Source organism: Schistocerca serialis, chromosome 6, assembly GCF_023864345.2.
Source record: "Schistocerca serialis cubense isolate TAMUIC-IGC-003099 chromosome 6, iqSchSeri2.2, whole genome shotgun sequence".
Classification (NCBI taxonomy): Eukaryota; Metazoa; Arthropoda; class Insecta; order Orthoptera; family Acrididae; genus Schistocerca; species Schistocerca serialis.
In genome coordinates this window covers 285,656,720-285,684,094 of record NC_064643.1, presented here as the reverse complement: position 1 = coordinate 285,684,094, position 27,375 = coordinate 285,656,720, and the positions used below count along the sequence as shown (strand labels likewise).

General features: G+C 43.2%; 1 protein-coding gene across 2 annotated transcripts in view; it reads right to left on the bottom strand.

Moving 5' to 3' along the window:
• Positions 1 to 27,375, bottom strand: part of LOC126483878 (high affinity cAMP-specific and IBMX-insensitive 3',5'-cyclic phosphodiesterase 8A) — a 1,729,999-nt gene that overhangs the window by 138,764 nt on the left and 1,563,860 nt on the right. For both annotated transcript variants that reach the window (XM_050107127.1, XM_050107128.1), the window contains exon 14: positions 8,729 to 8,919. In XM_050107127.1, coding sequence (XP_049963084.1) covers positions 8,729 to 8,919 — 191 coding nt within the window. The remainder of the gene's footprint in view (positions 1 to 8,728; positions 8,920 to 27,375) is intronic.

Genomic DNA, 27,375 nt, shown 5'->3' with positions numbered 1-27,375 from the left:
TCGGTACTGTGAAACAAATCTCTTATACTGCAAGTTCTGTACTTTCCATATGTTAGGAACTGGTAGTATGGACAAAAAAAATCTAGTAAACATGTGCTCGAAAATGCATTCCTTCAGAGCTGTGAGCACTTATTCATCTTTGCTACTTTCAAACATAACTCTTCTAATGATCAAGTGCTCGTAACTTTTGAGCTACGCGTTTTAGAGCACATGTTTGTTGGACATTTTTGTCTTATTTTGGCACTTTCAATTGTATGCGTTTACGCCATCTTACTTTTGTATAAAAACATGGCACTAGATATACTGCTAAGGTACTTTTTAATCTGATTCTGTAACAAGACTCACGTTTTTGATCAATAAGTAAAAAAAAAAAAGGAAGTTGCGAGTCATCAGCAACACACTCATTAAAGACGAAGCACAAACGCTGTCAGTTGTGGCTCCCGGCGATCTGTTACAGTGGTCAGGTTACTCTTTCATTTAGCGAAAACACAATAGTAGCTTGACCAGTTTCAGTGTTTACACGGCCTAAGTACGTAGTTGTTCAAAAAAACTTATTTCAGTTCTGTGAGTGGAGACTAAAATAATAAATCTCCAGTCATAAAACTGAAATAATTATTTTTCCTTCCTATGTGAATGGACATAATAAGAGTCAGTTATGTTTTAAAAATCACGGTGTGAAATATCTGTCACTGTTTAGATTGTAATCCCCCATTCTTATCTCTAGTATTGCGACTCCTTGCTCTCTCAGAATGTGTCCTATAACCGATTTCTTGTTTTATTCAAATTATGATACAAATTTCTTTTCTCAACAATTCTATTCAGTACCTTCTCATGAGTTAGATAATCTATCCATCTAACCTTCAGAATTTTTCTGGAGCACCACATTTAAAAAGCTTCTACTCTCTTCTTATCTGAACTACTTATCGTCCACGTTTCACTTCCGTATAAGCTACCCCCATACAAAATACCTTCAGGAAAGACTTAACAATATTTAAATTTATATTCGATATTAACAAATCTATCCTCATCGGAAACACTTTCCTTGCCATTGCCATTCCGCGTTATAGATTCTCTCTGCTTCTGCCATCAGAAATTATTCTACTGTCCAAACAGCGAAACTTATCTATTAGTTTTAGTGTCTAGTTTCCTAATCTAGTTTCCTAAGCATCACCTGATTTAATTCGGCTACACTCCATTACCCTCGTTTTCCTTTTCTTAATGTTCATCTTATATCCTCCTTTCAAGAAACGTCCACTCCTTTCAACTGCATCTCCAACTATTTTGCTGTTTCTGATAGAATTACAGTGCCTTCAGCAAACTGAAAAGTACTCATTTCTTCTCCCTAAATTTTAATTCCCTCTCCTAATTTCTCCTTGCTTTCCTTCATAGCTAGCTCAATCTACAGACTGAACAATATTGAAGACAGGCTACAACCTTGTCTCACTCCCTTCTCAAACACTGCTTCTCTTTCATGCCCTTCGGCTCTTGTAATTGCAGTCTGATTTCTATATAGTACAAGTTGTACATAATGTTGAGCTCCCTGATTTTTCCCCTGCTACCTTCCGAACTTCAAAAAGCGTATTCCAGTCAACATTGTCAAAAGCTTTGTCTAAATCTACAAAAGCTATGAACTTAGATTTGACTTTCCTTAACCTATTTCTAACAGTTCCAATATTTCTTTGGAAACCACAATGATCTTCCCCGACATCGCCTTCTACCAGTTTTCAATTCTTCTGTTAATAATTGGTGTCACTATTTTGCTCCCCGACTTATTAAACTATTCGGTAATGTGCATACCTGTCAATATCTGCTTTCTTTGTAATTGGAATTATTACATTCTTCTTGAAGTATGAGAGTATTTTTCCTGTCTCAAATACCGAGTGGAATAATTTTCTCATGGATGGCTCTTCCGAAGATCTTAATAACTCTGAGGGAATGTCGTCCACTCCAGGGACCTTGTTTCGACGTAGAAGTTTTAATGGCGCGTCAAATTCTTCTCGCAGTATTGTATCTGCTATCTCATCTTCATCTACTTCCTCTTCCCTTTCTACAATATGGTCTTCAAGAACATTTCGCTTGTACGGATTAGATTAGTCAAATATTATTAGATGTTAGTCTCACATAATACTTGGAAATAAAGTAATACATAAAAAATGCAATGACATATTACAGAATAGGGACCCCTCATTTAATTAGTGTTCACGCAACCTTAGTCCGTCCGCAGAGAAGAGTTCAAAATCATCTGAGGCGCTGACAACCATGAGGGCCAAAAGTACAGACACAAAGTTCTGAAAAAAATAGATGTTTGTGAATAGTAAACTTGTACACAAAGTACCAGTCTCATAGATTTGACTTATTTTTTAACCAAGTTTCAACATTCGCTATTTCCTATGAAAAATAATGTGCCCACTTTATGCTGTGAAATTTTAATTAATATTTACAATTATTATTATTAATGTTAATTCACAAAATTTTCGTGTATTTATAATTAATGTGAAACTAGAATCAGAAATAACTAAATGCACTACACACATAATTATGACCTGTCCCAAGACTTCATGGTCCTCATTATCCTGATTTTCATTAAGCACGCTATTTGACTGGTTCAAGTAAAAGTATCGGTTCAGTTCAGGCAGGAAGTCTAATAGTTTTGTTAAGTCTGTGCTTCAAGGTTGGAGTTTGCGTTCCACGTACGTATGCCGGTACTAGACTTTGCAAAACATCTACAAAATGTGTGGAAATGACAGACTGTGTGACATGAAGAAAATTGTTGCCTCCCACGACTCCAGTGAAGAATATGTTACTTGAGACAACAGTTCTTGGCCACCTGATGAAGACTTCATCATCGTAAAATTTCTGAAAGTACTTTGTTACGACCAACAGCAACTTTAGTTTCATAGTGATGTCGGTAATCTTCGTGAAGGTTATGATATCCTCAGCGTACATTTTACAGACCGGAATGCTGAAACCATGGAACGTGAGGTTGTGGTGGGTTATTCCTTCATTTTTTTTCTTTATTGGATTTAAATCCCCCACCCCCAGAGGGGGGGGGGGCGGGCTGTCAGGAGCGTAATATGCTGCTCTGCAGCCTACAGAAAAGTTAAAAAACATAATGAGAATAGAAACAAACAAGAAAAACAGACGATAAAACGGTGACATTGTAAAAAACTGTAAAATGGCGTAAGGTGTGGACGTTAAAATATGAAAACACTGTGGTGACGATGCGGATGAAGTCAGACAGGCATAATTAAAAAACACGGCGACAGTCTGGTTTCTGTTCGCACAAGATAAAAAACACAACTAGCGACAGTATGGCGGCTGTTCACAACACTGACAGGGGACGCACAACACTGAACACTCACTTGTAATAGCACCACACAGGTGACACGGCGGCAGATGGTGAGTGGGGAGGGGGGGGGCGACCTATGATGGGGAAAAATGGGGAGGAAAATGGTTCAAATGGCTGTGAGCACTATGGGACTCAACTGCTGTGGTCATAAGTCCCCTAGAACTTAGAACTACTTAAACCTAACTAACCTAAGGACATCACACACAATCATGCCCGAGGCAGGATTCGAACCTGCGACTGTAGCGGTCGTGCGGTTCCAGACTGAAGCGCCTTTAACCGCGCGGCCACTCCGGCCGGAAAATGATGAGGAGAGGAAAAGAAAAAGGGGGGAACTGATGGAGGGAGGGGACATAGAAAAGAAGGGGCTGGGCGGACTTGAGAATGAGTGGGAAAGGCAGTGGAGGGGAGAGCAGAAAGGACTCAGGGGAGAGAAGGGATGTAGTGAGAGGGTAGGCGTGGAAAAAACAGGATGGAAGGGGGGAAGAGGGAGCCTGGGGAAAGGACAGAAGACAGGAGGGGGAGGTGAGGATCAGATTTGATAGGAGGGGTAGATGGAGGGCAAGAGGGCATCATGCAGGAGGGGGAGTTGACGGAAGCCACCTTGCGAAAGGAGATGAAGGGTGTACAGATGGATAGTAGGGGGGACACAACAGTGAAGGGGCAGCAGAGGGCAGGGGTTGGAGAGGAGAGGAGTAACCAGGGGATTAGGGGGATCAAGGCGGCGAGAGGTGTAGAGTATGTGGATATGTTCAAGGAATAGGAGCAGTTGGGGGAAAGGAATCAGGTTGTAGAGGATTTGCGTGGGGAACGGGAGGTGTATATGGAAGGCGAGGCACAGTGCATGGCGCTCGAGGATCTAGAGGGACTTATAGAATTTTGGGGGGGTCCGGTTATCCAGGCGGGACTGGCATAACAGAAGATGGGACATATTAAGGATTTGTAGGTGTGGAGGATGGTAGAGGGGTTCAACCCCCATGTCCAGCCAGAGAGGAGTTTGAGGAGTTTGAGGCAGTTGTGGGCTTTGGGTTGGATAGAGTGGAGGTGAGGGATCCAGGTGAGGTGACGGTCAATGGTGAGGCCAAGGTAGGTGAGGGTGGGGGAGAGGCGGACAGGACGATTCCTTCAAGAGCTTCCAGCTTTTATGAGGATATAACAGTCAATTTAGCCAGTGAGCGCTCCCACAGAATTGAAAATTTATGGTTTGGACCGACATGGAAGCGAACATCAGAGGAATCAGTGAGATAGCTTTTCGCAAATATTCATATACAGGGTGGACATTATTAAAGCCCACTGACTGCAGGGATGGATTCCTGACTGGAAATAGAGGAAAAAAGATGTTATGAACATGTGTCCAGAAACGCATCATGCCACAGTAGGTGGCGCTGACGTATGACTGTTCCTCTGACTAAGTGCCATGTGTTTTCTGTGTGTTGTAGGCTGGGTGATTGAGGCAGCATACTGTTAAGCAGCAGAATGGTCCTGTGTTGATGATGGAAAAAGCTGAGATGGTGTTTTTCTATGGCCAAGCAGATAGAAACGGTTTAGAGGCAGCATTGCTATACCAATACAAGTACCCTCAGAGACACCAATCACATCACACACCATTTCAACGCAGGGAGGCAGCGGACTGTGTGCACACCAGATATGGAGGACCGGGTTCTGCAGGATATTGAGAAGAACCCCAGTACAAACTCTAGGCAAGTGGCCCGCCAAAATAGTGTAAGCCAAAGCACTGTTATAGGTATCTTGCATGGAAAGTGCTAGTGTACCTATCAGCTGAAACGAGTGCAAGGGTTATCAGCAGCGGATTTTTGTCTACGTGAAGAATTTTGTCGATGGATTTTGCACCAGACCATCACTAGTATGGGAGTTCTGTCATCAGTCCTCTTTACTGACGACACAACCTTTACCGTAACTAACATCATCAATCTGCATAATCGTCATCCACGGGCTACAAACAATCCTCGGGGAATGGTTGACGCTTCTCATCAGCTTTGGTTTAGTACGAATGTGTGGACAGGGTCTCTTGGTGACTAGATAACAGGACTGGTTATCATTCCACAGTGCCTCAACGGAGGAACGTACTGGACTTCCTGCGGAATACTCTGCCTGCGCTGCTTGAGAATGTGCCTTTGGCAATACGAGAGATTATGTGGTTTCTGCATGACGGCGCACCACCCCACTTCCGCATTACAGTTTGCCGACACCTCAACATCATCCCCGGACGTTGTATAGGACGCAGGGGCCCTTAGCATGGCCTGTTAGATGATCGGACTTAAGTCCTGTATTTTTACCTCTGGAGGCAACTGGAATGTAATGTGCATGCTGAACCAGTACCTCACGTGCAGACCCTTCAACAGCGTGTTCACGGCATCTATGACGCTATTTGAAGAGAGGCCATAACGTGCGAAAGAGTGCAGCAATCCATGATGCGACGTGTGAACGCGTGCATTGCGTCCCATGGAGGCCAATGTGAACATCTGTTGTGACGTGGATGCGATGCAGCTCCGTACGGTGTTCTGGGACTATTTGTTGTCGTTGCATGCATACTATCCATTTCAGGACATATGTTCACAGGATCTTTCTTCTTCCATTTCCAGTCAGGAACTGGTCCCTGCATTTTGTCGATTTTATTATTATTCATTCTGTAAACAGTGTATGCGTACACCACAGGCAGAGATGGTTCGCTGTAAGATCAACACATACATACACTGAACAGCCAGAACACTAGGACCACCTATCTAATAGCTGGGATGTCCACCTCTGGCATGGATAACAACGGCGACGGGTCGTGGAATGGAAGCAATGAGGCTTTGCTAAGTCGCTTGGAGGGAGTTTGCACCACATATGCACATCCAAGTCACCTGATTACCGTACATTCCGGGGAGAAAGACGATAAGCTCTGACGTCACGTTCAGTCACATCCCAGATGTTTTCAATCGGGTTCAGATCTGGCGAGTCCGGGAGACGAGGAGGGCAGCAATTGGAACTGGCCACTGTATTCCTCGATCCACACCATCACACTCCTGGCCTTGTGACACAACGCATTATCTCGCTGAAAAATGCCACTGCCATCAGGAAATGTGATCGTCATGGAGGGGTATACATGGTCTACAATTAGCATATGATACTCCTTGAGCGTCATCATTCCTTGCACGAGCTCCACTGGATCCACGGATACTCACGCTAAGGATACCCAAAGCATAATGGAGCTGCCGTAGCTTGTTTTCACCCTGCAGCACAGGTATCGAGGAGTTGTTCCCCTGGAAGGCCACGGATTCGCGCCCTTCCATCGGCATGATGAACAAGTTTCGGGTTTCATCAGATCATACAACGCTCCGCCACTGCGCAAACGTCCAGTGCCGATTGTCACGTATTCATTTCAGTTGCACTTGCCGATGTCGTGGAGTTAACATTGGCACATGCACGGATCGTCGGCTGCGTTAGGAGTTTTCGGTGCAGTGTGGGTTCTGACACAGTTACACTCTACCCAGCACTTAATTCTAAAGTTAGTTTTGCCACAGTTCGCCGCCTGTCCTGTTTTACCAGTCTTCCCAGCCTACGACCTTGCCGCCCAAACCCACGACGTCTGGACGTGGTTTCACCATGGTTTCGCCACGTGCAGAAGACACTCACCACAGCACTCCTCGAACACCCAAGTCTACATCTACATCTACATTTATACTCCGCAAGCCACTCAACGGTGTGTGGCGGAGGGCACTTCACGTGCCACTGTCATTACCTCCCTTTTCTGTTCCAGTCGCGTATGGTTCGCGGGAAGAACGACTGCCGGAAAGCCTCCGTGCGCGCTCGAGTCTCTCTAATTTTACATTCGTGATCACCTCAGGAGGTATAAGTAGGGGGAAGCAATATATTCAATACCTCATCCAGAAACGCACCCTCTCGAAACCTGGACAGCAAGCTAACTGCGATGCAGAGCGCCTCTCTTGCATAGTCTGCCACTTGAGTTTGCTAAACATCTCCTTAACGCTATCACGCTTACCAAATAACCCTGCGACGAAACGCGCCGCTCTTCTTTGGATTTTCTCTATCTCCTCCGTTAACCCGATCTGGTACGGATCCCACACTGATGAGCAATACTCAAGTATAGGTCGAACGAATGTTTTGTAAGCCACCTCCTTTGTTGATGGACTACATTTTCTAAGGACTGTCCCAATGGATCTCAACCTGGTACTCGCCTTACCAACAATTAATTTTATATTATCATTCCACTTCAAATCGTTCCGCACGCATACTCCCACCTATTTTACAGAAGTAACTGCTACCAGTGTTTGTTCCGCTATCATATAATCATACAATAAAGGATCCTTCTTTCTATGTATTCGCAATACATTACATTTGTCTATGTTAAGGGTCAGTTGCCACTCCCTGCACCAAGTGTCTATCCGCTGCAGATCTTCCTGTATTTCGCTGCAAATTTCTAATGCTGCAACTTCTCTGTATACTACAGCATCATCCGCGAAAAGCCGCATGTAACTTCCAACACTATCTACTAGGTCATTTATATATATTGTGAAAAGCAATGCTCCCATAACACTCCCCTGTGGCACGCCAGAGGTTACTTAAACGTCTGTAGACGTCTCTCCATTGAGAACAACATGCGTTTCTTCAATGCTCGTGCCGAGCTTCCGGGCCATCACAGTCTGCCCTCGGTCAAACTCAGATAGATCACGTGCCTTACCAATTCTACACAAAAACAATACTCTCACTGATACTACATCCACTATGCGTGTGTCTGACTAGTAGTCATTCCTCACAAGATGACGCTGCTATAGCCTGGATGGGTTTGTATCGATAGTAGGTCGGTGGTCATTAACGCCAGGTTAGCCGAGAGCGCTAATGCGCTGCTTCCTGGACTCGGGGAGGCGCGCCAGCCCCGGATCGAAACCACCCGCCTGATTAACGTCGAGGGCTGGAGTGCCAGGCAGCCTGGATGTGGTTTTTAGGCGGTTTTCCACATCCGTCTAGGTGAATACCGGCTGGTCCTCACGTCCCGCCTCAGTTACGCGACTCTCAGACATTTCAAACACATCCGCACTTTTCCATGATTTCCACTAGATGCAGACAGAAGGGGTACTCTGATTCCATCCCGGGGGGTTCGGGGTGGCGGCAGGAAGGGCTTCCGGCCACCCCTTGAAATTAACATGCCAAATCCGATTTAACCACGCCGACGCCGCGCAAAATGCGGGACAAAGGAGCAAGCGGTAGATAGGTAGGTGGTCACTAAGTTCTGGCTGATCAGTGTATACGCTACAATCGAAAAATAGATGATGGTGTGCTTTACGCCCTTTCGGTTGTGAGCGCCTGATTTTTTCTGGAGGGGTAAGCGACGGCGTGCGTTTCAGTGCGCAGCCTTACCTGTTTGCGGAGAGCTTCTCGAGCTTGAAGACGTTGAACTCCCAGAGGAGGGCCATGTCGAGCACCTCTCGCAGCTGGGCGGACATCTTGCCCGCGCGTACCGTGGCCCGCAGACCGCCGCTCGAAGCGCCGCGCGAAACGGCCGAGTCGTTGGAGCTTCGCCGCGTCACGTTCACCGGAGTCGCGCTGCCCTGCAACACGGCGGCCCGCTCAGCGCCTGCCTTAGCCCCTCTTCAAGGAACACACTAGGTAGTGTAGAAGTGAACCTCCACCACAACGTAAGTCAAGGATGCGGAATGGTGCGTGCGCGCTGGTCTGTTGTATGGAATTAGGGTAGTAAAATGGGTGGACGTGGGCACACGTGACAGAATGGCAGAAAGAAGATTTTGAGTTTGGACGAGTCCGCAACCAAAGCTTGAATGAACTTGTGAAAGGTGGCTGTCCTAAAGCGTGATTAAAAAGAACGCCGGTTTTAAAGCGGCTGGTAAATTTTTGTTTGTCAGATGGTGACGTCGTTTTGATCCGTTTCTATTTCCAGAAACATTCCGGATGTTGACTCACTTTCAATGAGTCAATTTGAACTTCTCGCATTCGGGGTCTAACCGTGAAGCAGTTCACTATTGATACAATGAAGGCTTTCACGATCGGATGGTACTGTTGTTGATAATTCTTCCGGGTTATATGGCCGTGGCCCGTGGAATACTTCTATTCCTAACGTTTCGTCCAATACTACGTTGGACATCCTCAGCGGCATGGCTGGTCCTGTTGAGTCCTGCCGACTGACGAGTCGGGGGTCGGAGTGCGGCCTAAATACTGAGGAACCTACCAGAAAAATAGGACAAGTACTTCGTTCTGTTAGAGATAGAAGGCCACCATAATCATCTAGCGGTGTGTATAAAATTCCGTGTACCTGTGGCAAGGTCTCTATTGGTACTACGAAAAGAAGTGTGAATACGAGGGTAAAGGAGCATAAAAGTCTTTGCCGACTGGGTAAAATAGATAAACCAGCCGCTGCGGAACATGCACTTCAGTCCGGTGACCATGTAGTTAAGTTTTCTGAAACTACAGTTTTAAGTGCTACCACGAACTATTATTCACGACTGTATACGGAGGCTATTGAAATTTATGAACATGAAGATAATTTTAATAGAAAAGAAGAGATCTTGAAATTAAGCGAGATATGGACAGTGGCGTTACAGAATCGATAAGTGATTTTTATCTATGACGGACTATTATCGATAGTTACATTTTATCTTTGACTAGTTTTCTCTCTGCTACTACGTGCAAGCTAGACCACACCGACTTTCCTCAGTATTTAGGCCGCTCTCCGACGCCCGACTCGTCAGTGGGCAGGACTCAACAGGACCAGCCATACCTCTGAGGATGTCCATCGTAGTATTGGACGAAACGTTAGGAATAGAAGTATTCCATGGACCACGGCCATATAACCCGGAAGAATTATCAACAGTTCACCATTGCACAACGTGTGCTAATCGTGAAAACGTTTTATCAGAATAGAGAAAACTATGCAGCAACTGTCAGGCGAATTCGCTCGATTCTAGGGCGTGATGAGGCACAGAATGAATCAACTTATGATAAAGTTTTCTGAGGCGGTTCAATAGCAACCCTTGAAAGTCCTTGGCATCCTCGTTCTTGCCGAAGTGAGCGGATCATTGCGTGATTCGTTACTGTGTTGCTATTAGTCCAATGAAATCAATTCGTCGCTGTTCCTAACACTTGCGCTTAAGATGTTCTTCAGTAAGAGGAATTCTCCGGTATGATCTCCATAACCATCCATATAAAATTCATTTGACGCAGCAGTTGAAAGTGACGAATCACCAGAAGAGATGACAGTTCTGGGTTCTGAGAGGACTAAAGGAGGACGACAGCTTCGCAAACAAAATCATCTCCAGTGATGAAGCACACTTCCACTTAAAAGGTTTTGTGAATAAGCAGAAGTGCCGTATCTGGGGGTCCGAAAATCCTTGCATGGTCCAAGAAAAAGGAAAACGTATGCACAACAAGAGACAATTTGGTGCGGCTTTTGGCTCTGAGCATTATGGGACTTAGCTTCTGAGGTCATCAGTCCCCTATAATTTAGAACTACTTAAACCTAACTAACCTAAGGACATCACACACATTCATGCCCGAGGCAGGATTCGAACCTGCGACCGTAGCGGTCGCGCGGTTCCAGACTGAAGCGCCTAGAACCGCTCGGCCACACCTACCGGCAGGTGCGGCTTTTGGTTGGGCGGCGTCATCAGCCCTTATTTTTTTGAAGTTGAGGCAGGACAAGCTGTGACTGTCAATTCCGTGTGATGCTAAGGGAGTTTTTGTGGCCTCATTTCGATGGAATGGACACTGAAGAGTTGCGGTTTCAGCAGGATGGTGCCACCTGCCATACTTCCCGACAAACAATTCAGTTGCTCCGTGAGTGGTTCCCGGATCGCCTCATTTCGCACAATGTTGGCCATCAAGATCATGTGACTTAACTCCTTGTGACTTTTTTCTTTGTGGTCATCTTAAAACAATGATGTATACCAATAAACCCCGAAACATTCATCAGCTCAAGGAGGAAATTCTACGAGTTGTCAGCGAAATTGATGTGGAAACTTGTCGTGCAGTCACAGTGAATTACATGGAGAGAGTTCTTGCATGCCAGCGCCGTAGAGGAGGTGATACGCCTCACATTTTTCATATATGAAGTAGGAAGGATAGATGATAGTATTTATGTATTTTGTTTGCGTTTTTTTTGTAAAAATAAACATCTTATTTTAATATATCAAAACCTGCGTTCTTTTTGAACTATCCTGTAATTATCATAATAATCTGGATATCTCGTGGGCCGCAAATGTGAGTTAATTAGTAAATTTGATAAATGTTCTCAAGCCTTGTAATATCGCTTTAACATTGCCTTTATAATTATACGCTTTGGAACTATGTTCGAGATAAGAGAGGTTGGTCGGAGAGGTTGGCTTTATTTTGTCAGTGTGTGCTAGTAGCAGCCTTATGGTAATGTACTAGGTTTGAAGTGGATGGAAGCTGGCCTGTACTGGAGTGGAGACAACATTATTTGGAGCAATTTTTGTAATATGATGTTTAAAGAGAGATACTGAGCAGGACTATATTGAATGAATGAGTAATTTAACATTTGAAGGTACTGTGGTTTCTTATATTTGTAATTACTTAGTACTTGATCCTTATAACAGTGCTCATGGTTTTGATTTTCTGTAAGATTTTTGTAATAAAGTCATGTGGTTCTGACTTTCACTGCAATGATAAATACTAAAGAGACATTTTACGAATTAGTTCATGGGTGAGAAGTGTGGAAAGTTGTGTTGTTGCTATGACTTGATGACGCTCAGTTAAAACTCAAAGTGCCGACTCAGTTATTTCTTACTCGGTGAGATTAGTACCAGATTTTTCATTTTACTTCATGGTTTTATTTCACTGCACATTCGCACTGCATATCACGAGCTGCGTGCTGAGTAACATTTCTGAATTCTAACGAAATCCCGTCTCACACTGCATGCCCTTAGTATGCTAGTGAACTTAATTTTGAAGTCAGATCATTATTTTATAGAAGAAATAAGGTTGCGGAGCAGACGAACGGTCCATTGCATCAGTTAAGCCATAAATTTGATTATCATTACAGTTTATACGAGGTGCGACAATAAAGTAATGATACTGTTTTTTTTTGCAAGATGTGGCAACCCCGCAGCCTTGCGTAGGCCCAATATCTTTGACCTTGGTCTATAAGCTGCTTCTAGTCCAAGCGGCACATCAAAGCAACTGCTCAGTTGTGAGTTGTGCTGTAATAAGTTAACATGTGTTTGTGTCTCTCGTCACGGAAATGTAACCGCATAATACTGCGCAACGGTATGCCATTTCTTTTCGCGTTAAATTGGGTGAAAACGTGACGACAACTTACGGTAAGCTTCAGAAGGCTTTTGGAGAGGAGGTTATGTCAAGAGCTCAAGTTTTTCGTTGCCATAAAATGTTTAGTGATGGCAAAACGAATGTTGAAGATGAAGACCGCAGTGGACGACCATCAACCTTACGGACGTATGTCAACCTGGCCAGGGTGCGTGGACTCGTACGATCTGACCGAAGATTATCCGTGAAGATGAGTGCAGAAGAACTGAACATCAATCGAGAAACTGTTCGTCTAATAATAACTGAAGATCTTGGTATGAGAAAGATTTGGATTCTGCATCACGATAATGCGCCATCCCATACTGCTCTGTCAGTACAGCAATTTTTAACCTCAAAGCAAATTTCATTACTACCACAGGCACCTTATTCACCAGATTTCGCTCCGTGTGACTTTTTTCTATTTCCGAGAGTCAAAACGGCGGTCAAGGGACACCATTTTCAAACAACACAAAATGTCCAAAATGCTGTGAGGAGGGTCTTGGAAGATATCAATGGCAGAAGCGCTGGCAAAAGTGTGTGCAATCAGAAGGGAACTACTTTGAAACAGACAACACTAAACTTGACTAAAACGGTAAGCAACATTTTTTCACATCAGTCTCATTACTTTATTGTCCCACCTCGTATTCAGAGTTAGGCACAGTGATTGTCAGAGCGCATTTATGAAATTATTATCAGTATAATTTGAGAGTTTTAATTCGAGTGAAATCTTTATGGCTGTGCTACATTGTGATTTCAAACAGATTTGTGGAATAAAGTCAGATGGGTTTCATTCAGTTCCGTAATGTCGCTTCCTGTTAACAATATCAGCTTATTCCCAAGGATCAGCAGCTATATATATATATATATATATATATATATATATATATATATATATATATATATATATATACCACTTTTTTGCCCGAACCACCAGTTTCTATGAAAATAAGCAAAGTAGACTACTTTTCACGTAGACTACTTCTCATGTCGAACTATCACTTACTTCAGATACTTTTCTAATTGACAACCTTGTAGGCAGGGCAACCACAGCTACGAGTAGTCATCTTAGGTGTTAACTAAAGCTGTTATTAATACCCAAGATGACTTTTCTAATAGTAAAAATGGCAGCATTAAGTCTTTGAACAAGATCCTGAATATGGGCTTTCCGCGACAGTTCACTGTCAGTCTGAACATCTAGAAATTGGAACTGTTCAGTTTCACTAATCAGATGCCCATTCTGTGTAACTAGATCGTCAGGTTTTGTTGAATCGTGTGTTAGAAACTGTAAAAACTGAGTCTTACTGTGATTTAACGTTAGTTTATTTCTTACAAGCCATGAACTTATGTCTTAAACTGCATTATTTGAAACAGTGCCAATGTTGCACGCGACATATTTTACTATGAAGCTAGTGTCATCAGTAAACAGAAATATTTTAGAATCACCTGTAACACTAGATGGCATATCATTTATATAAACAAAGAAGAGGAGTGGCCCCAGTACTGTTCCCTGGGGCACCCCCGATTTAACCGTGCTCCCTGGGACCCCACATCATAGCCATTCTCAGTACTGTGGAAATGACCTTTTGCTGTTCTTGAAGTAAGAGGTGAATCAGTCGTGAGGTACTCCCCGTATTCCATAATGGTCCAACTTCTGGAGGAATATTTTATGATCAATACCATCAAATGCCTTAGTTAAATCAGAAAACATGCCTAGCGATTGAAATCTTTTGTTTAGTCCATCCAGTACCCCACAGAGAAACGAGAATTAGCATTTTCCATTGTTAAAATACTTCTAAAAGCAAACTGTACATTTGACAGCAAATTACGAGAAATGAAATGATCAGTTAATCTTACATACACAACAGCCTTTCCAATAGCTTTAGCAAACACCAGAGAGTCGCAATTTTGCCTCTTTTCAAATGATGCAAGGTGTCCAGTGCACCGATGACCCATTGAAGCATTCAATCTGCAGTGTGTGAAGGGTATAGTTTAGGATGACGGCAGTTTTGTGATCAATTTTGGGATGTTTTCGGTACCATGACTTGGCCCGTAGAGATTATTGTAGTCATAAACCAGGATGTTTATTACAACATTATCAGCGACCAAATGTTAGCATTTCTCCCACAGCTTCATGCGTGTCCTGTGGACGTCCCCATCTTCAACGATGACAACAGCTATGTTCGCAGAGCTGTACGCACATATTCCCGGTTTGACACACGCCCAGGCACACTGCTGCGCCTAGACTGGTTTGCTAAATCACCGTATTTTAATCTCATAGAAAATGTCTGGGACTGTTTGGAACTACGGCTGCTATGTAGGGAACAACAAACCTGCAATTGGTACCTCTACGAGATCTAATTATCAACGAGTGGTTTCCTGAAGAAGTACCTGAAGAAACTTGGCGACTCTCATCTTTGCCGAACCACTATTGCCGCTAGAGGCGATGTTAGTCGGTATTAGCGTGATAATTTCTGATTTATATTCTGTCCCGTGTGCTTATACGTAGAGTACATCTCACAGCCTGGAAACCAAAGCGCGCTTATCCCACGCATCATTAATAGTAATCACCCCCAATCTCTCTATAGTCTTTCGGTGGGTGGCGTCGAAGCAAGTGACGTCAAGAGTGGGTCAACACAGGAATGTGTATGGGTTTTACATGTTGATTCTGTAGAGGAGGGTATTCTATGTGACATCTATTGAATAGAAACACACAAGGCCTGCACAAAAATTGTGAACATTCATCATGGTTCAAATGGCTCTGAGCACTATGGGACTTAACATCTGAGCTCATCAGTCCCCTATAACTTAGAACTACTTAAACCTAACTAACCTAAGGACATCACACACATCCATGCCCGAGGCAGAAATCGAACCTGTGACCGTAGCGGTATAGGCTGAAGCGCCTAGAACCGCTCGGCCACCCGGCCGGCCATTCATCATGATGTAAGGTAATATTGGCAGGCAAAAGCACCTGGGTCCTCTTGGTGAACGATACGTTACTCTTTCCTGGTGTTCATATCACGCTGTCGGGTCCGCTACTTGTGTTTTTATAAGGGGTGGTCAAAAAGTTTCCATTATGATGGCGCTGGTGCAGCGTATATGAAGTACAGCGCGAGTCCAATGCGGATATACAGGGTGTACGGAAACTCCCGTTACAAACTCCCAGCACTTGTAGAGGGGCGTGAGTACATAATATTTTGAATGGGAACCGATGTCCAGAAACGTCATCCAACGACGTTACATAGCATCAAAATTGTAGGCACCGGCACCTGTAAATTGTATGTATATACAGGGTGATTCCGTGATGCTGTTGCAAACTTTCTAGGATGAAGGCGAAGAGAAATGTATCAATTTGAGGTAAGTGTCCCTGAACCGGAAACGAACACGTTGGAAGTTACTATCGGAAATCGTTCTGACAGTGGAATACATGTACTGGTGCTGTTGTTGCTAAAACTGTAAGGTAGGCAACTTTCAGAGCTGATAGTATGGATCAAAACCAGAATAAATGTCTAGTAAACATTGGTTCTAAAATGCATACCTAAGAAACTATGTGCACTTTTTCATCTTCGCTATTGTGAAACTCATCTACTGAACTTAGCTCCTCTGGTATGCCTTTTACAGTCCATGTTAAGTAGATTTTTTTATGTTTTTGTCCATACTACCTACGCGAAGTTGCGTACCTTACAATCTTAGCTACAACAATACCAGAACATGTATTCCCCTCTAGGGGTATATTAACGATTTTCGCTTTTAACTTATTCGTTTCAGTTGCGGGGACATTTACCTCAAATTGATACATTTAACCTACTACATCATCCTAGAAAGTTTATAGCATCATCGCGGAATTACTCTGTATGTACATATACGGAGGGATCCAAAAAATGTATCCACTGTTTAAAAGTCCATAACTTGCAAACTAATTGACGGAGTTGTCACATTTTTGGTGAAAGTGTAGCTTAAAGTTCAACTTAAAGATATCACTGTAGGTGTTCGAAATGGTCACCATTAACATCCACACACAAACGATGCCACCGAACTACAGCACGAACTACTGACTGCAACGTGTTCAGTTGGATATTTGCACATGAATGTACGATGGATTCTCGAAGTTCATCAAATGTCCGTGGGTTTTGTTGATAAACGACGTCATTTAGTGTTCCCCACAGGTAAAAGCCCAGAGGAGTTAGGTCTGGGGAACGTGGTGGATACTCCACAGCACCTCTACGGCCTATCCATCTTCCTGGTAGATTTTCGTCCAGATACGCCCTAACACGATTTTGGTAGTGGGCTGGGGCACCATATTGTTGAAAGAAAACTCTTCCGTCTCCATTCAAGTCTCGGATGGCAGGTAAAATGGATGTCTGAAGCTTCTGAAGGTACACCTCACCGGTAACTGTGCCATCAAAGAAGAATGGCCCAATCAAGCCACGGTAAGACAACCCACACCACACATTTACTCCTGGCAAATTCACGGCTTTGTCTACATGGACGTTCGGATTTTCGGCGGCCCAGTAGATGCATTTGTGGCGATTTACTGTACCATTGAGTTTGAACTGTGCCTCATCAGACCTCTGCAAACTCTTCATCGTTGCGCACCATGTTAGTAAACCACTCGCAGTACTCCATTCTACGATCTGGGTCATCCTCGTTCATTGCGTGTAGCAACCGTGGGATGTAGCACTTCCACTTTGCTGTCTTCAAAATTCGCCGAACACTTGAGCGACTCCTCCAGTTTCACGGGAACACTGTCTCACAGACTTCTGTGGTGAGGGAGTGAATTGTTGTAACACACGACGGGAGTTAGCTCGACTTGTTACTGTTACAGGTCGTGCAGATCGTTGTTTGTGTACATCTTTAACATAGCCTTCGGCTTCAAATCTGTCTCGAATGCGACGAATCATGAAACGTGTCGGTGGCTCTGTTTGATACTCATTTCGCCATTGCCGTTGCACCTCATTAATGTTTTCGTACTTAAAATACCACTTCAAAACTGACTTCCTTTCATCGAATGTAAGCCTTGCGCCAGCCATGTTTACTCGAGTAACTAGGTGCAACTAAGAACAAAACTCTGACTATCTGGCGACTGTCATTTGACAAAACAAAACAACGCAATACAACGCTTGTGTGGCGATTGCCGGAACTACAAACTATTACACTACCAAAGATGAGACAACTTCGTCAATTAGTTTGTCATTTATGGGCTTTTAAACAGTGGATACATTTTTTTGGGCCCCTCTATATTTACAGGCGCCGGCGCATATAGCTTTGACGCTCTGTGGCTTCCGGACATGGATTCCTATTGAAAATATTATGTACTTAATCAAGTCTACAAGTCCTAGACATGTGGAGCGGGAGTTTCCGAACACCCTGTATAAACATCGACACGTAGGCAAGACATCAGTGTGGCATTTGTGTGTTTGCAACGTGCTTGCGGTAAATGCGACTTAATACCAAATACGTCCAAACAGGGCCAACCTGCCGTTATTCTTTCCTCGGCTGCTGAAGGAAAATCTCCGGGAAACATCTATCTGACAATGAAGAATGTGTATGGTGCAGTATGTCTCACAAGAACCACCGTTGTGCAATGGTGCGCCTACTTCCTTGCTGCGTCCTCACATCACAAATGTCGCAACGCAGAAGTTATGCCAACTCAAGTGTAATGTTCTCGCTCTATAGTCCTTCACGACTTCGGTACCTTAAAAAACGCCTTGAAGGGTCAACTATTTCTGTCGGACGAGGATGTGCAACAGGCAGTTACGGTCTTCTCCACGCAGCAGAACACGATAATTTACCAAAGCTTGTTCGGCATACCGGTTCTGGACTGTACGCCCTACTAACGGAAATTTTTCGATCACTCCTTATGTGATTTGACTAACAGATTTTATTTTGACTTTGTCTTGTGTGCCGTTTCTGTCACCACAACCATCATTTAACCGAAAGAGAGAAATCGTATGTGCCACCTGTTTGAGAAAAGTGTTCTTCGTGTTACCGCGTGTTAACTGTTTACATAACGTGTCTTTGGAGGCAGAGATTGGGGAACAAGTCAGTGTTTGGCTTAACGAACGTGGAAATCCGCATAAAACACACATTCACATTCAGGCTGGCTGGCGTACGGTTAATCTGTCGCGCGAATTCGACCCGTGTGTAGCTCACCTCCCGGTCTCGGAAGCTAGACCGCTGCGAGTTATGATGTATGAATGCGTCTTGGCTAACGGACACCTGTAAACCTTAAATTGTTGTCAGTTAAATTCTGTTCTGTACCTCGCAAAGTACGCTTCAAATTCATCGAGAGACAACAAAAAAGCAAGACGAAAGATTAGGGTTCACCGTCCTATCGATAATGAGGCTATTCCAACAAGAGCTGAAACACGAAATGAAAAGCAAGGAAACGCAAATCAACAGAGTCTTTCTCAGAGGAACCATCTTGGAATTTGCCTTAATAGATTTAGGGAAACAGTGCAAAAGCTGAATCTGTATGTTCGGACGGGTAGCTGAATCCGCTTTTTCTCGACTGCGAGACTAGTGTGCTGATCTCGCTGAGTGCGAAAATCGGAATAAGGGAGACCGTTTTATTTCGCTGTCATTTCATTTCCCTCGCACAACACGGGGGAGAGATTGGGAGATGAAAGGATGGAGTAGTTAGGAAAAGGATCCTGATCAAATCTTTTCAGTTGGAGGAGAATGGAGCGAGGGGAAAAGGCGCTCTAACATTCAAAGAAATACGACGAGTCTGGTAAGTCTAGAAAAATAGGCAATTAGTGATAGATAATAATCTGAGTACTGCATTTGAAAAACAATGTACAAAACGTGATTATCCAGTGAATTTTCTCTATTTCCCTTTTGAAACAGAAATCCAACGGAGTTTGTAAGGATCCCCAATCCTGCCAACTTCTACGAACTTTAGGTTGCAAGTCTTAGGACACTCGAAAGTAACTTTAGTGAATAAGTTTGGATCACAACACTTTCTGACACAGGCGCCATTTTGGACCGCGTGAAATTCGACCGCCATTCTCCAGAGTATTTGTCCAGCGTCTTGTCACTGCACCTTCTCGCTCGGTTTTGTGAGACACTGAAGGAGTGCAACAGTTCCTGATTAGTAAAAGTTAGTGAGGCGAATAACAAGAACTCGCGTCAGGGAGTGACGATCAAACAGTTTCCGTTCGAAGACCACACAGTCCAGAATTGGTATGGCAATCAGGCAAAATCGCCGTGAGCACTGAGGCAATCATTTCATCGACGCACCAGGTTGAATATATCCATTTAATAAAAGACCGAGTACTGGTGAAATACGGACGGTTTTGTCGTTATTTTGATTGTAACTTTCGTATATGTTGTTAGATTAATTTGATTGTTATGGAAGTGATAGGGTACATGAGTAACGAATAAAATATCCCAGAATCAGAAAGTGTATGTGTAGGTGTATTTATCTGAGGCACTTAAATAAAGTGTCCGAAGTCACCCCATGGATTGGGGTGATTTCGGACACATGTGTTTTTTACATCTCTGTCCAAAGTTACAGTATATAAAGGGTGATTCCGGACAGTTACTGCCTCTTTTTCCCTACATGCTTTTTATTTGATTTTGGTGACATTTCACACATTTTAAAGTAGCCCTTTGTTACGAATAAGTGATACGGAATGATGGTTTCATCATAGTTGATCATGTTGCTAGGTGGGAGATTTTCCAGCTTTGCGTTGATATTGGAGAAAAACATCTTAACAGTCTCTTTGCTCACTTTTGCACGAGCTCGTTTAATATTTTCGCTTAAGCGAACTGAAAGATCTTCTGACTGACGTTTGAGGAATAAATGCACCCATTCTTCTCCTGGCAAATTATTACGAAATTTCTTCTCTTTTTTTGGGCAGATTTATCAAGGTAGCCTTTTACTAAATATCTACTACCCAATTTAGAAAAGGGAAATCCCCAATGCGAAGCTCTCAAGATACCTTGCTTCAACATTTCTCCTTTTTTTTCGGATGTGCTTCCTGCACTTTATTTTGTAGGTTTGATTTAGGTACACCATACAAATCACACGCTTTTCTGTACGATAATTTACCACTTTGAATATCACGAACAGCTTTATCTAAAAGTTCCGGATCATAATTACACCGTACTGTAGCACCTCTCCTGCCCCTATACGTTCTTGGCATTGTCCGAAATAACCGCATACAGTACACAGTTTTACAAAAACCGTCGTTATTTTATAACCTTGCACGAGAAACTCGACAAACTTGTACAGAAATTTTCTCAATGCTGTTAGCTACGGAGCGCGTCGACAACTACCGTTACAATAACTTCCCGCTCGACGCAACAATAGAAAGTTTCCACTTTACGATAATGCATGGATTTTTAACACTGAGACTGTTCGTCAATTATTCACCTAGGGAAACAACTGACGCAAAATAAAAGTTGTGGAAAGCAATAAATGCAATTTTGCGCGTAAAATAACTGGCGCACAGACGTTAAAATAAGTAGCTCTTTGTTTCTATGCAGTGGAAAAGAGCAAATAAGCCATACTGTCCGAACTCGCCCCGGTGTCCGAAATCACCCCGATAGGAATCATCGACCCTTCAAGACCTTTTCTAAGGGACCAGAGCTATGATAATCGCATGGGAAGAGATTAGGACTATAGGGCAGATGTTCGAGTGTCTCCCGCTTGAGCTGGCATAAGATCAGCGGTACGACATTTGTGATGTTGAGACGTGCGTTATCGTGAAGCAGTAGCAGCTTTTGTCTCAGTGGTCTCAGGGTGGTTTTCGACAGACGTACTGCCCCATAAACATTCTTCATTCTCCGATGGATGTCTGTCGATGTTTGTCCGTTTGTGACCAAGAAAAGAATGACAGAACGTTGGTCCTGTTTGGACGCATTCGGTAGTAAGTTCACGTTTCCGCATTTACCGCACGCACGACTTAAAGAAACGAATGCCACACTAATCCTGTGTCTACTTATCGGTGTTTGTGCACCTGAATCGTAGTCGAGCTACGTCACATATACGCTGCAGCAACGCCCTCAAACGGAAATATCTTGATTGTCCCTTACACATTATTATGCCAAAGACCAAATACAATTAGTTTTTACATATTTTTTCAACTCCTAGCTGATCAGAGATCGGGAACTATTTTCTTACGCAGGGAGCCCTTCCTGAAGCCATCCTAACCTGGTATGAGGTGGAGATGGGAAACCAGCTCGCTATTCGGCCGTCGAGTATAGAAAACTGCGTAGAAACCACTGTAAGACTGGTTGGATCCACTAGCGTGAGCAGATAACTTAGGCTAGAGCAAGCGACCTGTGCTGTTTCTTTAGCGACGCAGTTTTGTGACGGATGAAAAAAATTACGAATTACGAAAGAAAAGGGGAAGAGGAACGGGAAGCTCTAGAACAAAAACAAGGGAAAGGATTAGGGGGCAGTGAAATGGAAAGAGGGTGCAGATGTATGCAACGAAATCCTGAGGACTGGACTGCGTTGAGCAACGGCACTAAGAGACTTACTTCTTACTGGTACGGAGACGCTTGTAGGAAGGAAGGAAGATCTGCGTTTAACACCCGTCGACATCGAAGTCACTAGAGACGGAGCACAAGTTCGGAATGTTTCAAGGATGGGGAGGGAACCCGGCCATGTCTCGAACGACTTACGGAAATCGCGGAAAACGTAAATCTGAATGGACGGACGCTGATTTGAACCGTCGTCCTCACGAATACGAGTATGGTGTGCTGCTTAAGTATTATTTTCGACTACCAGACGGAGTCATTATCGTGATGTCGAGTGGGCCAAAGTAACGAAAGTACGAAGACGGCATTTTGCGTTTCTTACATTCCTTGTTACGACTTTGCACTCATTGGGCAATGAAGTACTCAAGAAAGAACCGCATTATTGCTGCAAGCATGAGACTTCGGACACTGAGTTTTCATGGTTGGAATATGTATCATATGAAACAGAATTGACATGTGTAGGCCGGCCGAAGTGGCCGAGTGCTTCACCATTTGAAGGTGAAACATCAGTAAATAACTGATAATTACGAGTACTGTATTTTCTTGAAAGTTATTGTTTAAAAAGACATACTGTGGCCATAGAGATGTTATCCAGAGGAAAATCCTTGGTTTCCTTGTGCTCAGCAGAAAATACTGCAAGTGGTCATTTTAAGGTCAGTGTGGCCATGTCGTACCTGTACGACTGTATTATATAAAATCCCAGTTAATAACATTATTCACCACGTTATCTTAAATACCGTAAATAAACAATTATAAGCAACAGAATATGTAGGTCTGCGTCATTATACACATAAATTATTGTCTTGCAACAAGCCGCAAAAAACCAACCTCTTCAAATCCACAGGAAAACTTTTGGAGTACTTCAGCGTCAGAAAAACGCATAGTCAACAGAAATCACGACACACACAACAACAAAGTTAATTGGCTCGAGCTTCGTCAAATAAGAATAACCAAGAAGAAACATTTCATGAACAAGAACTTCGATGAGAATTTCGTTGAAGTAAATATTCAGAGACATACTGCAGGACGGCCAAAGGCTTCGCCAAACCTGACAGCATTCTTGGTAATTTTATGGCCAAATGATAAACCAGTATCGCTGTCAAAATTGCAGGACATAAAATCGATAATGCATCTCATTCCAAGGGACGCCAGACAGTATTATGAGAACTTACCTTCAGACCCTGACATTATGTATGATGATGATGATGCCATTGATGGTACACTTGATTTCACTTTGGAGTAGTTTTCAAGTATTTCAGCGAGAAAAAGAATCACGTAGGCATCACGTATTTACACAATTAACAATAGTAATAATAATATTACCTTACGTTCAAAAATAGCTCTGAGCACTATGGGACTTAACTTCTAAGGACATCACACACATCCATGCCCGAGGCAGGATTCGAACCTGCGACCGTAGCGGTCGCACGGTTCCAGACTGAAGCGCTTAGAACCGCTCGGCCACTCTGGCCGGCAAAATGGTTCAAATGGCTCTGAGCACTATGGGACTTAACTTCTGAGGTCATCAGTCCCCTAGAACTTAGAACTACTCGTACTTAAACCTAACCAACCTAAGGACTTCATACACATCCATGCCCGAGGCAGGATTCGAACCTGCGACCGTAGCGGTCGCGCGGTTCCAGACTATAGTGCCTAGAACTGCTCAGCCACCCCGGCCGGCAATATTACCTTAAGTGTTGAAGTATCCACTTCCATAAAATTGTATGAAAACCAATAAAATAGTAGTGAATTTGGTATAATCTTTCAACCATTTTTGTATTTACTTTTTCATTTTGCTACTCTTACATTGACATTGTGAATAAAAAATTGTTCAAACATGAATTCCGAAGTGTACTTACTTCAGTTACAGTGTTGCCTCATTTTCCTTCTTTCCAACTACAAACCACAAGAACCAATCCCCGGTGTTAAATTTTCAGATAAGTAATTAGGAATCAACTTCATTTTCAGCCTCATACGCTCGGTGGATCAATAAATGTTGAGACCTATGGTACTGACCTGACAGAGCATTAGAAAACGTTTAGAATGCGACAATCGCTTTTGAAGTATTGTCAGATTTGAATTTTGTTTGTAAAGTTATACTAAAACAGCTGTAGCTCAAATTGTAGATTTTGGATAGCAAAACCACGCCAAATTCAAGGGAGAAACCGAACCACTATGCTGTTCAGTTCTTTTCCCATGTATCTGGGACTGGCAGAGGCATAAACCGCTTTAAGCGACAGAAACACAAGGACCTATAGGCAATAGACCTCTTGGCAGTTGGCCTTGTACACTCTGTCAAAAAAATGGTTCAAATGGCTCTGAGCACTATGGGACTTAACATCTATGGTCATCAGTCCCCTAGAACTCAGAAGTACTTAAACCTAACTAACCTAAGGACATCACACAACACCCAGCCATCACGAGGCAGAGGAAATCCCTGACCCCGCCGGGAATCGAACCCGAGAACCCGGGCGTGGGAAGCGAGAACGCTACCGCACGGCCACGAGATGCGGGCTGTACACTCTGTCACCACGTCATTAAACATTTACTTGTTCTCCTAAATAAATGCCATTACATATTAACAAAAGTAACTACGGCTACTGTTAAAAGGATGTTATATCGGGAGTGTGATATACATTAAAAACCATTGGATGAAACCACTCGCTGGAATTGGTTTTCTCCTTATTTTGGTAAGTTCCTTATGTTGTTTTAAAAAGTAGTTTTAGGCCTTGTTTAATATCCATGTTGCTGGCCGATAACTCTGAGGTGCTACGGATCACAGTTGACGATCGCCACCTCGAGCGAGCGGAGCGTGTCACATGGGCGAGCCGCTAGCACATGGGATCAACAGGCAGCCGTAATTCAGTCTGGTAAATTACGTTGTACGAACTACCATCAATCATGGCGTTCTGCTTATTGGATTTCGAACGTGCATTGGACATGGGCTTTCTTGTTATCGTTATTCGCTTTCTTTCATTGTTCTGCTCTCGAAACAGAAGGCTTTGTTTACGGATTACACGTTCGCATCGGGAGCTGACAGAAAACATTATGATATTTCTGATTGTTTTCGTTGCGAAGAAACAACATTACAAAGTTCAGGCTGTTCTGACACGTTCTTTGCTGATTTGGAAGTTCCTATATTATCGTGTAGATGTAATATAACCGTAGATCAAATTTACCTTTCTTCCGACGTGGAGCCATTATTTTGATTGATTAACTCGGTTGAAAAGTTAGAAATTGGTCTCTTAACCTCAGTCCAAGAGAGTTTGTTTGCGTTTTCCTAGGTAGGAGTATTAGAAAATGAAAATCTGTAGTTGATGTTACCTCGCGACCTTTCCTTACACCTAACAATAACTAACACAGCTTATCACAAAGAACAGTTAATGCTGGATATCATAAGAGAGATATAGCTCATCTCTTATCAATGTAAGTAAGAGTTAACACCTTCAAGGCGAGGTTGAAGACGGATTGGAAAACAAGTTAAGTTTTAATAGTCTACCAAATTAACCAAACAAACACAGCTTTCAAATTGGCGGGAAACTTTATTTCAAATAACGCGAGACTACAATACTAAGAAGACTCTTCTACTGGGCATGCTGTTTTTTTTTTATGGGAACTAGACTACGACAAAGGGAGCATCAGATAGGAAAAGAACTGAAGTCTTCGGAATGTAGCGCAAGCGGCGATTCTGATGTTATTTTGGGTCGAAAACGTAAGAAATAAAGAAGAACTAAGGCGAATGGGAATTAAACTAGATGTGTGGAACGCAATGAAGCAGAGGTGAGGCAGGCCACCTATTTTAAGACGTCAAATATGTGAAAGTAATATTGGAATATTCAGTGAAGGGAAAGGACAACAGAGAAAGATCCAGGCAGAAATAATCTGTACAATCGATGAAGGATAAGGGATGAAACTCACTACCATCTGCAGAGGGGTGGTTTTCGGGAGGAGACCAGACAGCGAGGTCATCGGTCTCATGGGATTAGGGAAGGATGGGGAAGGAAGCCGGCCGTGCCCTTTCAAAGGAACCATCCCGGTATTTGCCTGGAGTGATTTAGAGAAATCACGGAAAACCTAAATCAGGATGGCCGGACGCGGGATTGAACCGTCGTCCTCCCGAATGCGAGTCCAGTGTGCTAACGACTGCGCCACCTCGCTCTGTTTGCCATCTGAAGAGATTGGCTACAAAAAGAAGTGAAATACCGCTACTGAAAACCTACCGAAGGGTTGAAAACCCCTTATCGTCTGATGTTCCGCCCTTCTTTCGTGTTTTTCGGGTTCGACTCAGACTTACTGCTCACAGCTTACAGGAAACTCGTCCAATAGCACATGCTCCTATCCAGTGTCTGAATGCACTTCTTTCGCTTCCTGTAGGTCCTTCTTTGTGTCGACGCTCTCACTTTAGACTCAGTTACTTTTAGTCTTTCCAAGTTGATGACTTATTTTTCTCTGGTCGAAGACTCGTAGTGGTTACGACGCTGGACTCATCTTCGAGAGAACGAACGGGTTCACATTCGTCAGAAAGAAGGCTTCACGTTCCCGGCAGACCATTCAGATTTTGATTTTCTGTGGTTTCCCCACACAGCTTACATTAATACTGGGATAGTTCCTCTGGAAACGTCATAGCCGATTTGTTTACCATTCTTCATCATTCCGGAATTATCGTCAGTGGTACGTAAACTCTGATTTTCGTTTCTTCTTTTTTCATATTTTCCAAGCCTAGCGCAACTGTCTAGTTCCCATGTTTTCTTCTAAATTATATTGTTTTAATTCATGGTACAGAAAAGTAACAAACATTAGATGTATGCCTGAACGAGTATATCCACAGTAGCGATTTTTTTTAAAAACGTAAGTTTGTATTTATTTCAATTCCGTGGGAGAATCTATGGTTTTATTGTTCGGAAACTATGCTGAAAACCTCAGTAACAACGAAAGTTTCGACCAGACCTTACGATATCTTCACATAGCTCCAATGGTCAAGTCGGGTACTCGCCCAAATCTGGAAATTCGGGTTAAAATCTCGGTTTGGCACAAATTTTGATTAGTAACTACATATTCAGCATTAGCCATTTCGCTAATCATCATTCTCCTCATCGTCAACACAAATGTGACACTAAATTTACACATCACTAACACTCTACACTTTGCAGTTAACATTTTGCACGTCGGATAGAAAAGTCGCCGAAATGGCGTTTGGGGAAGGCGCTATACAACATGGAAAGGAGGTAGTGCGTGAATGT